At 37.3% G+C, this 12098-nt stretch overlaps 1 protein-coding gene across 5 annotated transcripts in view; it reads right to left on the bottom strand.

Moving 5' to 3' along the window:
• Positions 1–12098, bottom strand: part of Ubr1 (ubiquitin protein ligase E3 component n-recognin 1) — a 190835-nt gene that overhangs the window by 116772 nt on the left and 61965 nt on the right. For all 5 annotated transcript variants that reach the window (XR_002388329.2, XM_021241737.2, XM_013078437.3 and 2 more), the window contains exons 5-6: positions 10126–10256; positions 7836–7974 (exon numbers count right to left, since the gene is read on the bottom strand). Coding sequence is in view for 4 of the 5 variants with exons in the window: in XM_021241737.2 (XP_021097396.1) it covers positions 7836–7974; positions 10126–10256 (270 nt within the window). In the remaining variant the exon portion in view is untranslated. The remainder of the gene's footprint in view (positions 1–7835; positions 7975–10125; positions 10257–12098) is intronic.

Here is a 12098-nt window from a genome sequence, read left to right as displayed (position 1 = left end):
ATATCAAAATTACAAAATCAAAACTTATACTTTTTTTCAGTACCAGGGATCAAACTCAGGACCTTGTGCTTATGAGGCAGGTATGGTACCACTGAGCTAAATCCCTGGCCCTCTTTCACTTTTAATAAGCTCTCTACAGGAGTCACATGAAAAAGTCTAAAGAGTACATTCTAACCAGAATTCTTGTACACCTGGACAGGCTTACAGGTATGCCAAGATATTGGTCCTTTGCGTCCTCAAGGTACAGAGCATGGGTTTATGAAATAGACAATAACAGTACCTATCTGAAAGGGTTGTTCTCAGGTGTAAATGAAATATTACATTCAAAGTCAACTGTGTCTATACAAATGCTTAGCAAATGTTAGCCAATATTATTAACTGTTCATACCCCCTTTTTCTCAGCTCATTTGCCCTTTCTTTAAAGATCTGCAATCTTGGGCCGGGGATTTAGCTCAGTGGTTTCGCCCGCTGCTGCGCAAGCGCAAGGACCTGAGTTCGATCCCCAGTACCAAAAAAAAGAAAAGATCTGCAATCTTATAAGACATATAAGAAACACACAGAGATGAAATTAACCATCTATTCTATGGCTATATTAAACCATTTATTTAAAAAAGAAGTTAAGAAAAATGGAAAGTTTTGAACTGGGGACATAGCTCAGAAGTAGAGTGCCTGCCTACCATGAGCAAAGACCTGGGCTCAATTCCCATCGCTGGGGCACGGGGATTGAGTTATCAGTATCGTGGTGTTTTTCTATTACATTATATTCTTCTCAAGGATAGGGAATAGGTTAATATTCCCTTCAGACATGTGTATCACCTAAAGAACTCATTTTTGCTTTGGATGGATGTTAAATAAAAACTACACCATAGACTATTATTTTATAAAGGGCCAGGTGTGGTGGCACATGCCTGTAATCCCAGCACTCAGGAGGCTAAGGAAGGAGGATTGCTGCAAACTGAAGGTGAGCCTGGGCTACATAGTGACTTCAAGGCCAGCATGAACTATATAGCAAGATCCTATCTCAAAAAAAAAAAAAAAAAAAAACCCAAAAATAAAAATAATATAAATCATGTTGAAATTTTAGAAATGATCAACATTTCCTAATTCATGCAATAAATTAGAAGACCAGAAGAGCATGAAGCTGCCATTTTTATCTATTCTTTATTAAATATACTCAGTAACTTTCTTATCATTTAGAATAAAAAGTTATAAATACTTATCTAAAACTATGAAGCATACACATACAAAATCAAAGTCCTAACCAATCTACCCAAGATGTAAGGAATAAATGGAGGGTGTGACTGTACTTAACATAATACTAAAGAACTTGGGGATGCCCTACCGAGGTCGCAAGTCGCGTGGAACACGCCCCAGCAGCAATCTACTGGACACCCCCACCCCGCTCCTCTGGCTCCTTCTCTGCACAGCCACCTGGTTCCACACTACAAAGACGCAGAGGACACCGGACCACCAGACCACGGTACTGGGTAAGTTGGAGTCATCTTCACCTCCCATCAGGACTGGGTCTATCTTCAGGGGAAGGGCAGCTGGAACCTGCAATACAACTCCGCAGAGATCAACCCTGCAGGAGGACAGGGAGCTCAACTTGGGACTTGCAGCCAGAAATCTGCCTGAATCTCATGGGTCTGCGACTAGCTTGCTGAGACTCATTGACTTATATCTGCACCCTGCTACCCACGTTGTCTATTGTGACAGCAGAGACATACCCTGAAAGAGGCCCTATATCTTGTTTTTATTTATTCCCAAAATTAATATTATTAGTTTGGGTTTTTTTCTCTTTTCTTTTCTTTTGGTCCTCTTTATTTTTTTTCCTGCTCTTTGCAAGTATTTTTCTCTCCTTTTTTTTCTTTTCTTTTCTTCTTTCTTTTCTCTTTCCTTTCTCTCTCTCTTACACTCACTCTCTTGCTTTCCCACATTGTTCATCTTCCCTTTTTGTCCCTGTTTTGGTTCTCATTCGGAGTTCTTCTTTATTTTCCTATTATTCTCTTTTTCCTTCTCACCTGTGTCCTCTGGGCACACTGCTAACCTTCCCCTATCCTTCTTCCCATCTGCCCCTCCCTCCCCAACCCCTAACTCCCCATCCCAAAGGGTAAAGTTGTTATATTGAACAGTTTATTCACTCTATGTTGGGTTGTTCCTCGATCTTGATTTAATTCACACAGCTAAAGGTGACAGATTAATAACTACCACAAAATGTCATTTTCAAAGATGTACTTGATGCAATGGTGTTGATGATTGTATCACTTGGGCTAAGGTGTTGTGATTGATCTAATCAGTTCTCTTTCCTGGTATAATGAAAATGAGACAGCCTCAGAGCCATTAGAGACTCAAAACTTAAGGACCAGCTATATCTGGAAGACACCTCTGAGAAGCAATCATTCCATAAGGGTTCTAATTACAAGCAACAAAGATGCCTACAAGAAGCAATTTCAAACTATCAACCCAGGAGTTAAACCAAGGACAGTACCAAAAACAAAAATGAGAAGACATTTAAGCAAGGCACAAACTCAGACTTCCACCCCACCAAGGGTAAATCCTAGGGGAAATGAGATGGAAAAGTCCCATAACCAACCACCTGGATACCCTGAACTGATAGCACAGGAAGTAACAAAACAGATGAATGAGGCTCAAGAAAAATTCAAAGCAGAAATAATCTCCCAGATATCTACAGAGATGGTGAGCAGAGTGAAAGACATGATTAGAGGATCTAGAACAGAAATAGATAAAAAAAATAGATGAGCTCAGAAACATGCTGGAAGCCATGAATACCCAGAATTAAGAAAGAAATGGAAACTATGATCGCCCAACATATGAAAGAAATGGAATCCATGAAACAGATTCAAATAGATATTCAGGAGATCAAACACTCCATTGAAAGTATCCACAGCCGATTAAGGGAATCTGAAGATAGAATATCAGATATAGAAGACAGAATTGCGATTAGAGACCATGAAAATAGGGATTTCTTAAAACTAGTAAGGGACCACGAGAAATCAATCCAACAACTGTTAGATGATGCAAAGAAGAATAACATAAGACTGAGAGGAGTCCATGAAAAAACAGGAGAAAGCACAATTGATGTAAAAAAACTGCTCACAGAAGTAATAGTGGAAAACTTCCCAGACAGAGGTAGAGAATTGGACATACAGATAAATGAGGCATACTCCAACTAGCCATGATCAAAAAAAATCTACATCTAGACATGTAATAGTCAAGATCCCAGAAACCCAACAGAAAAACAAAATCCTACAAGCAGTTAGAGAAAAGAAACAAATCACCTACAAAGGAAAGCCCATCAGAATCACAGCAGACTTTTCAACACAAACCCTCAAATCAAGGAGAGCCAGGAGTGAAGTATTTCAAGCCCTCAAAGAAAATAACTTCCAACCTAGACTGTTGTATCCTGCAAAATTATCTTTCAAAATCGATGGGGAAATTAGATACTTCCATGACAAAGAACACCTGAGAAATTTCATGAACACCAAACCAGCACTACAAGCAATTCTAAACAATATCCTAGAAAAAAGCAATGAAGGCCACAACTCCAACTCCATGAGGCCCAACAGAGGGAAGCCACCAGGCAAGGTAAGACACTAAAGGGAAAGGGGGAAAAAATAAGAAATAAAAGAGCCAACAAAAGTAAAACAGCATGACAAGGATAAATCCATATCTCTCAATTATAACCATCAATGTTGATGGCCTCAATTCACCAATCAAAAGAAACAGACTGGCAGAATGGATTAAAAAGGAAAATGCAGCAATATGCTGTATACAAGAAACACACCTAACTCAAAAAGAAACTCACAGACTGTAAGTAAAAGGATAGAAAACAGTTCTCCACGCCACAGGAATCCAGAAGAAAGCAGGGGTAGCAATCTTATTTGCAGACAAAGTAGATTTCAAACCAAAACTAATTAAGAGAGACAAAGATGGTCACTGCATCCTTGAGAAGGGAACAATCCAAGAGGAAGAGATAAATATATATGCATCAAATACGAATGCCAACTATACAAAACAAATATTAATAGACATGAAAAACCAAATAAACACTAACACAACAGTAGTGGGGTACCTCAATACCCCACTATTACAAATAGATCATCTAGACAAAAAGTTAACAAGGAAATTCTAGAACTGAACCAAGCTATTGAACAAATGGACTTAATAGATGTTTATAGAGTGTTCCACCATACAAAACTGGAATACACATTCTTTTTGGCTGCACACGGGTCATTCTCCAGAATAGACCACATGCTAGCTCATAGGACATGTCTAAGTCAATGTAAAAGAATGGAAGTTACCCTCTGTATATTATCAGACCATAGTGCAATAAAATTGGAGATCAATAACATAAGAAACCGCAAAATCCCAACAAACACATGGAAACTGAATAACACCCTCTTGAACAACCAATGGGTCACAGAAGTAATTAAAGAAGAAATTAAACAGTTTGTACAAGTAAATGAAAATGCCAGTACAACATACAGGAATCTATGGGACACAATGAAAGCAGTTCTATGCGGGAAATTCATAGCAGTGAATGCCCATATTAGGAAAACAGAGAAAGCTCAGATAAATAACCTAATGCAGAACCTCAAGCTCCTAGAAAAAGAAGAGTATAACGAATCCAAAGCTCGTACAAGAGAGGAAATTATAAAGATCAGGGCAGAAATCAATGCAATGGAGACTAAGAGAACAATACAAAAAAAATCAATGAATCAAAGAGTTGGTTTTTTGAAAGAATAAATAAAATCGATAAACCTTTAGCCAACCTTATCAAAAAAAGGAAAGAAAAGGCACAAATACATGCAATTAAGAATGAAAAAGCTGAAGTTACAACAGATCCAACAGAAATCCAGAGGATCATCAATACCTACTTCAAGAACCTCTACTCCAATAAAAAGGAAAACACAGAAGAAATGGGCAGGTTCCTAGATACATATGAATTGTCAAAGTTAAATGAAGAAGATAAAGAAATTCTAAACACCCCAATTACAATGAGTGAAATTGAAAATGTAATAAAATATTTACCAACAAAGAAAAGCCCAGGTCTGGATGGCTTCACTGCTGAATTTTACAAGACATTTAAAGAACTAAAAAAAAAGAAGAAGAAGAACTAACGCCATTACTCTTTAAACTCATCAAGGAAATTGAAAGGGAAGCAATACTTCCAAATTCAGTCCTAGAAGCAAGTGTTACTTTGATTCCAAAACCAGGGAAAGACCCAACCCAAAAAGAGAACTACAGGCCAATCTCCCTAATGAACACAGATGCAAAAATCCTCAACAAGATACTGGCAAACAGAATACAGAGGGTCATCAAGAAGATCATGTACCCTGACCAAGTCGGATTTATCCCAGGGAGGCAAGGATGGTTCAACATTCGTAAATCAATAAATGTAATATACTATATTAATACAGTCAAGGACAAAAACCATATAATCATCTCAATAGATGCAGAAAAAGCATTCCACAAAATCCAGCACCGATTCATGATTAAAAATCCTACAGAAAATTGGAATAGAAGGTCTTTATCTTAACCTGATTAAGGCTATCTATGAAAAACCAACAGCCAACATCATACTAAATGGTCAAAAACTGAAAACTTTCATGCTAAAATCAAGAACAAGACAAGGACGCCCACTATCACCACTCCTGTTCAATACTGTTCTGGAAACATTAGCCAGAGCAATTAGAAAAGAGAAAGAAATAAAAGGAATAAAGATAGGAAAAGAAGAAGTTAAACTGTCATTATTTGCTGATGATATGATACTTTACATAGAAGACCCAAAAAACTCTGCCAGAAGACTTCTAGACTTAATTGACAGATTCAGTAGAGTAGCTGGATACAAAGTCAACACTCAAAAAACAATAGCCTTCTTGTACACAAATAACAGACTCACTGAGAGAGAAATTAGGGAAACAATTCCATTTACAATAGCATCCAAAAAAATGAAATATCTAGGAATCAATCTAACAAAGGAAGCAAAAGACCTCTACACTGAAAACTACAGCACTCTGAAAAAGGAGTTCGAGGAGGATACAAGAAAATGGAAAGACATCCCTTGCTCCTGGGTAGGAAGAACCAATATAGTGAAAATGGCCATACTTCCAAAACTACTATATAGACTCAATGCAATCCCAAATGAAATTCCAACAATATACTTCACAGAACTAGAGAAAATAATGCAAAAATTCATTTGGAACCATAAGAGACCTAGAATAGCAAAAGCAATTCTAGGCAACAGAGACATACCTGGGGGTATCACAATCCCCAACTTGAAACTATACTACAAAGCTACTGTGATAAAATCAGCATGGTACTGGCAAAGGAACAGACCTGAGGATCAGTAGAATAAATTAGAAGATCCAGAAACAATTCCAGACATGCTCAGCCACCTCATCTTTGAAAAACTGGATCTCAGCCTGCCAAAGATTAAAATTAGACCCATACCCATCACCATGCACTAAACTAAGATCGAAGTGGATTAAAGATATAAATATTAAGACAGAAACACTAAACCTGTTGGAAGATAAGTTAGGTAGAACTCTTGAAGATACTGGCATAGGAAAAGATTTCATGAACAAAACCTCAGCAGCATGGGAACTAGCAGAAAGAATCAGCAACTGGGATCTCATCTTATTAAAAAGCTTCTGCACTGCAAAAGAAACCACCAACAGAGCTAACAAACAACCTACAATATTGGAAAAAATTTTTAGCCAGACAAAGGACTACTATCTAGAATACATAAAGAATTGAAAAAAATCACAGCCCCCAAATTCAAAGACCCAATTCAAAAATGGGCATCTGAAATGAACAGACATTTCTCAGACAAAGAAGTAAAAGCAGCAAACAAATTTATGAAAAAATGTTCAACATCACTCATCATTTGAGAGATGCAGATGAAAACAACCCTGAGATTCCACCTCACCCCAGAAAGAATGGCTGCTATCAAGAAATCAACCAATAACAAATGCTGGCAGGGGTGTGGGGAGAAAGGAACCCTTCTCCGTTGCTGGTGGGAGTGCAGACTGGTGCAACCACTGTGGAAGTCAGCATGGAGATACCTCAAAGAAGTATGACTAGAGGTCCCATATGACCCAGCTATTCCCCTGCTGGGTATCTTCCCAAAAGAATTAAAAGAATCCTACTACAGTGATACATGTGCACCCATGTTCATAGTGGCACAGTTTGTAACAGGTAAAGCTTGGAAGCAGCCCAAGTGCCCATCAACTGGAAACTGGATAAAGAAAATGTGTTTTTTTAATAAAATGGAGTACTACTCAGCCATAAAGAATGAAAAACTAGAGTCATTTACAGCTAAATGGATGCATATCAAGGTCATACTCTTAAGTGAAATAAATAGGACACATGTGTGTAAATATCGAATAGTTTCACTAGTGTGAGAAACTGATAGTGTAAACAAGGGTCAACATGATTAACATGAATAACTGATAATTTGAAATAGGAAAAAAGGTCCAAAGACGAAGGAGTGAAGGGAGGGGAAGGGGAAAGGAAAAGAAGGAAAGAAAAACTATGAGAAAAGGAAAAAAAAAGGAAATGAAATCTGTGTAAATAGGTAAGGGCAGAGGGGGTGAAAGGCACACAGGTAATGGGGAAAAAAATAAGAACCAAGATATATCATGTATAGGTACAAACACCCAATGATAAATATAAATGAATTGTATACCTAAAATGTACCAATAAAATTAATTTAAAAAATAAAAAAAAGAACTTGACAAGGGCTCAGCCAACCCTTGATTGCCAGGAAGCTGATATAAGACAGCAGCATAATTCAAATGGTGATCACAAACCTCTTTGTCTATGGCAGTGGTATGCAATTGGGCCTCTGCAAGTTCACAGTCAAGAGCTCTCTGTAGACTGTATATGACATGGTCATATGAATGGTGTTCATCGTTGAAAAGAACACAATAGTATCTTTCATTTTTCTCCCTGTTTAAAAAAAAGGTATGTATTTAGATACTGCAACAAATAAAGGAACAAGTTAAAAGCAAACTAAAATAATACATAACTTGTCTGTACTAAAGCAACACCATGTAGTTTCCTACATGTGGGAAAATAACACTGTTAATACTGATATAGAGCTGGGGATTTAGCTCAGTGCCTGCCTCACAAGAGCAAGGTCCTGACTTTGACCCCTAGTACCAAAAAAAACCCCAAATACTGATATAGAAAATGATTTTAAGTGGTATACTGACATGGAATTCAAAATTCCAAGCAAGGTGAGGTGGCATGTGACTATAGTCCTAGCTACTGGGGGCCCAGGCAAGAGGATTTCTTAAGCCCAGGGGCTCACAGCCAGGCTGGGGAACATACTGGATCACTATCTAAAAAAAAAAAAAAAAAATCCCAATTAAAGTATTAACTTTTTCTATGTTTTTCTTTCATTTTAAAAAATTACTTTCAGAAGTCTCATTTTAGTGGCAGTAGGTCTGAAGTACCACTTTTAATTATTGTTTATCTCCCATTCTGACAAAGTGAGACAGGCCTGAACCTCTCAGCTTTCAAGAACACCATGATGATCAGATTTCATTGGGCCAGGGATTTAGCTCAGTGGCGCCACACCTGCCTCACAGGTGCAAAGTCCTGAGTTTGATCCGTTACCCCCCCAAAAAAAGATTTTATTAACATTTAGTTTCTATCGTATTTTATGGTATTTCTTTTTGCGTTTACCTTCTACTTCAGTGATACTGGTATAGTACATTTATTTTACTCATTTATTTTATTATGATTTATTTATGGCCATAATGCCAATAAGCAGGGAGAAGCACCAAAACTCAGATCCGTGAATGCAAAGACCAACGCTACCTGTACACAACAACTTCAAGCAGCTCCCCTATTTTGGCAGGCAGGTGGCTTTTATTATGTTTACCAACACAAAATTTCTTACAATTTCTTAAAAGGCTTAAAATACATTATCATCTATTTGCCAGGGATTGGTTCTGCCACCTGTCCCGCAAGCTCAAGGACCTGAGTTCGATCCACGGTACCAAAACAAAACAAAACAAAACATTACCATCTATTTGAAATTAAAATATTTGTAGACACAATTCCTCAATACTTTTATTTCTCCAATAAGTTTATGGATTACTAACAGTCAAAACAACACATTTAATGTCTCTGCGTATTAAAATCCTTAATTGTCTCTCCTATGCAAAGCAAACAAAAAACCTCAATAAACTAAAAAGGCAACTGTATTTAGATGTGTTGCACTTTTGTGAGATTCTCACTATTATAAAGGAAGAAAAATTTCCCACTGGAAATATATCTTCATATTAGGTCTAGAATTCTATTTTGCATTTGTAAGTTAAGACCAACTATTACTGTCATTGAAAGACTTAATTGCCATCAGAAATTACTGGGTTTTAACTAAAATCCCTACAAGTGCAATAACCCTAGCAAAATATTATCAAACCATTAGGAAAAGGGCTACTTCTTCATCCTCACCATGAAATTTTCTTGATAGGGTAAAGAACTAAAGATCTGGAGTAAAGGAAGACACACTGTTCCAAGGTTCCAGGGTGTTCAAAAATCTCTTGGAGAACCCCAAAGTTGGTCTAGGCCAGGATCAAATGGGGCAGGGTGTTTTTGGTACTGGGGATTGAATTCAGAACGATGTGCTTGCAAGGCAGGCAGCGCCACCACTGAGCCAGGCAGGTGGCAGCACCACTGAGCTAAATCCCTGGCCCTGGGGCAGGTTTTTGATATGAGGACTGTTGGCTGCTAAATTCTTATAAATTTAAAACAAAACCTTGGGCTGGGGATTTAGCTCAGAGGTGCCACCGCCTGCCTTGCAAGCACAAGTTCCTGAGTTTGATACCCAGTACCAAAAACACAAAATAAAACAAAAAACTCCAAAATGTTGACTTTTCCTAGAAATTGAGGGCTTGCAATAGCTCTTCTTTTGACTTCTGTTTAGTGTCTAGCAAGGTAGACAAATAAATATTTTGAAAATACTGTACTCCCAAAAGAACTCTATAACTTTTTCATAGTAATAAACTAATAGTCACAAAATACCTAACCAATACTTTGCAATATAAATAACCATCATTAAATCCTTTCCTGTTAGAGAATTTTTCCCACCTTATCCGTAGTTCATGAGGCAGTTGTTTTTCCTCTTCCCATATAGTCAGTTCTACAATGTATTTTATTACTGAAGGAAATATTTTCCTGGCTTGAGCAATTACCTCTTCATTCAATGGACAATGTGAATTCTGCAAGAAAGTAGAAAAAAATACAAAGATTATATAAGTAAATGGATGAAGCAGATAATGTTATTGATTTTAAATATATACATTTTTTGAAGTAAGGGCTTGCTTTCTTTCCCAGGATGGCACTGAACTCATAACCTTCCTCCTCAGCCTCCCCAACAGCTGGAGTTACAGGTACATACTACCATGTCTAGCAAAATAATCACTTTCATGACTTTATTACAACATTCTTTAGGGACAGGTATGAATTCAGGTTGAGCTCAAGAGCTGCACTGTATCAACACTGGCACTGTATCAACATTGTTTAGTTTAACCTATTGTAGCCAAGTCGGTGTTACAAATGAAAGAAAGGAAGGAAGCAGAACCATGGAGGGAAAAAGTTAAAAATGGACAAAGATAATATATGGCATTTATTAAAGCAGCACCTAAAATATTCTATGTTTTTTAGTCATACATAGTAACATCAATAGTTGTTTCTTGGCCATATCTAACTATGCTTTACTCTCAGTTCAAAGTCAGATAAAATCTCTTTATCTCTTCTCTCACCTTCCATTTATATTCAATTCCTTAGTCTGCTTTCTTTTTTTTAATTTTTAAAAATTAATTTTATTGGTACATTTTAGGCATACAATATCACCATATTCATCATTGGAAATTTGCACCTTTACATAATCTGTCTTGGTTCTTATTTTTCCCCCTTCCCCTGCCCTCCCTTCAATCTCTCCATCCCTCCCTATTTGCAAAGACTTTGTTTCCATTTTTTCATTTTCTCATATTAATTCCATTCCCTTCTTTCCTTTCCCCTACCCCTCCCACTTCCCCTTCCCCCCTTTTCTTCCCATTTCACATTATTTATTATATATTTTAGTCCTTATTTACACTTTCAGTTTCTCACACTAGAGAAACTATTTGGTATTTACACGTGTGTGTCCTATTTATTTCACTTAAGAGTATCACTTCATGGGGCTGGGGATTTAGGTCAGTGGTTCTGCCGCCTGCCTTGCAAGCAGAAGGTCCCGAGTTCAATCTCCAGTACCAAAAAAAAAAAAAAAAAGAGTATCACTTCAATGTGCAACCATTTAGCTAAAAAATGTCTCTAATTTCTCACAATCCCCAACTTGAAACTATCCTATAAAGCTACTGTGCTAAAAATAGCCTGGTACTGGCAAAGAAACAGACCTGAGGACCAGTGGAACAGATTAGAGGATACAGAAACAACTCCAGACACCTCAGACACCTCACCTTTGACAAAGGAGCCAAACACCCTCACTGGAGGAAAGATAGCCTCTTTAATAAATGGTGCTGGGAAAATTGGGTTTCAATCCGCCAAAGATTAAAACTAGACCCATATCTCTCACCATGCACTAAACTAAAATCAAAATGGATTAAAGATCTAAATATTAAAACAGAAACACTGAACTGGGTGGAAAAGAGGTTAGGTAGAACTCTTGAAGACACTGGTGTAGCATGTTTTCTTTATGACCCCCACACACCTTCTTCTTTTTTTTTTTTCTTCTTCGTACAAGTGATCAGGTTGCCAGGCAGGCATGGCTTCTGTCTCTTGAATAATTCACTCATATCTTTTTTTCTTTTCTCTTTCCCTCTCTTTATATACATACTATTAGGATTAACTTGAGTGCTATTAGGGTTTAGTTTTTTTTCAGTCTACTGTATTGTAACAGTCTCCCTCCTCTTTTCTGGGATGGTGAAATAGAAAATAAAGAAAATAACTGCCAACTTAGATTGCTATCATAATTCTGCAACTCTGTCCTTCAAAGTTGAAGGAGAAATAAAGACCTTCTAATGTCATTATATTGTATACCTAAAATGTACCAATAAAATTAA

The sequence above is a fragment of the Heterocephalus glaber genome, unplaced genomic scaffold, assembly GCF_053883595.1.
Source record: "Heterocephalus glaber isolate CG9 unplaced genomic scaffold, H.glaber_assembly_v1.0 deba00000809, whole genome shotgun sequence".
NCBI classification, from domain to species: Eukaryota; Metazoa; Chordata; class Mammalia; order Rodentia; family Bathyergidae; genus Heterocephalus; species Heterocephalus glaber.
The sequence above is the reverse complement of the archived record's forward strand: the minus strand, read 5'-3'. Positions and strand labels throughout refer to the sequence as shown.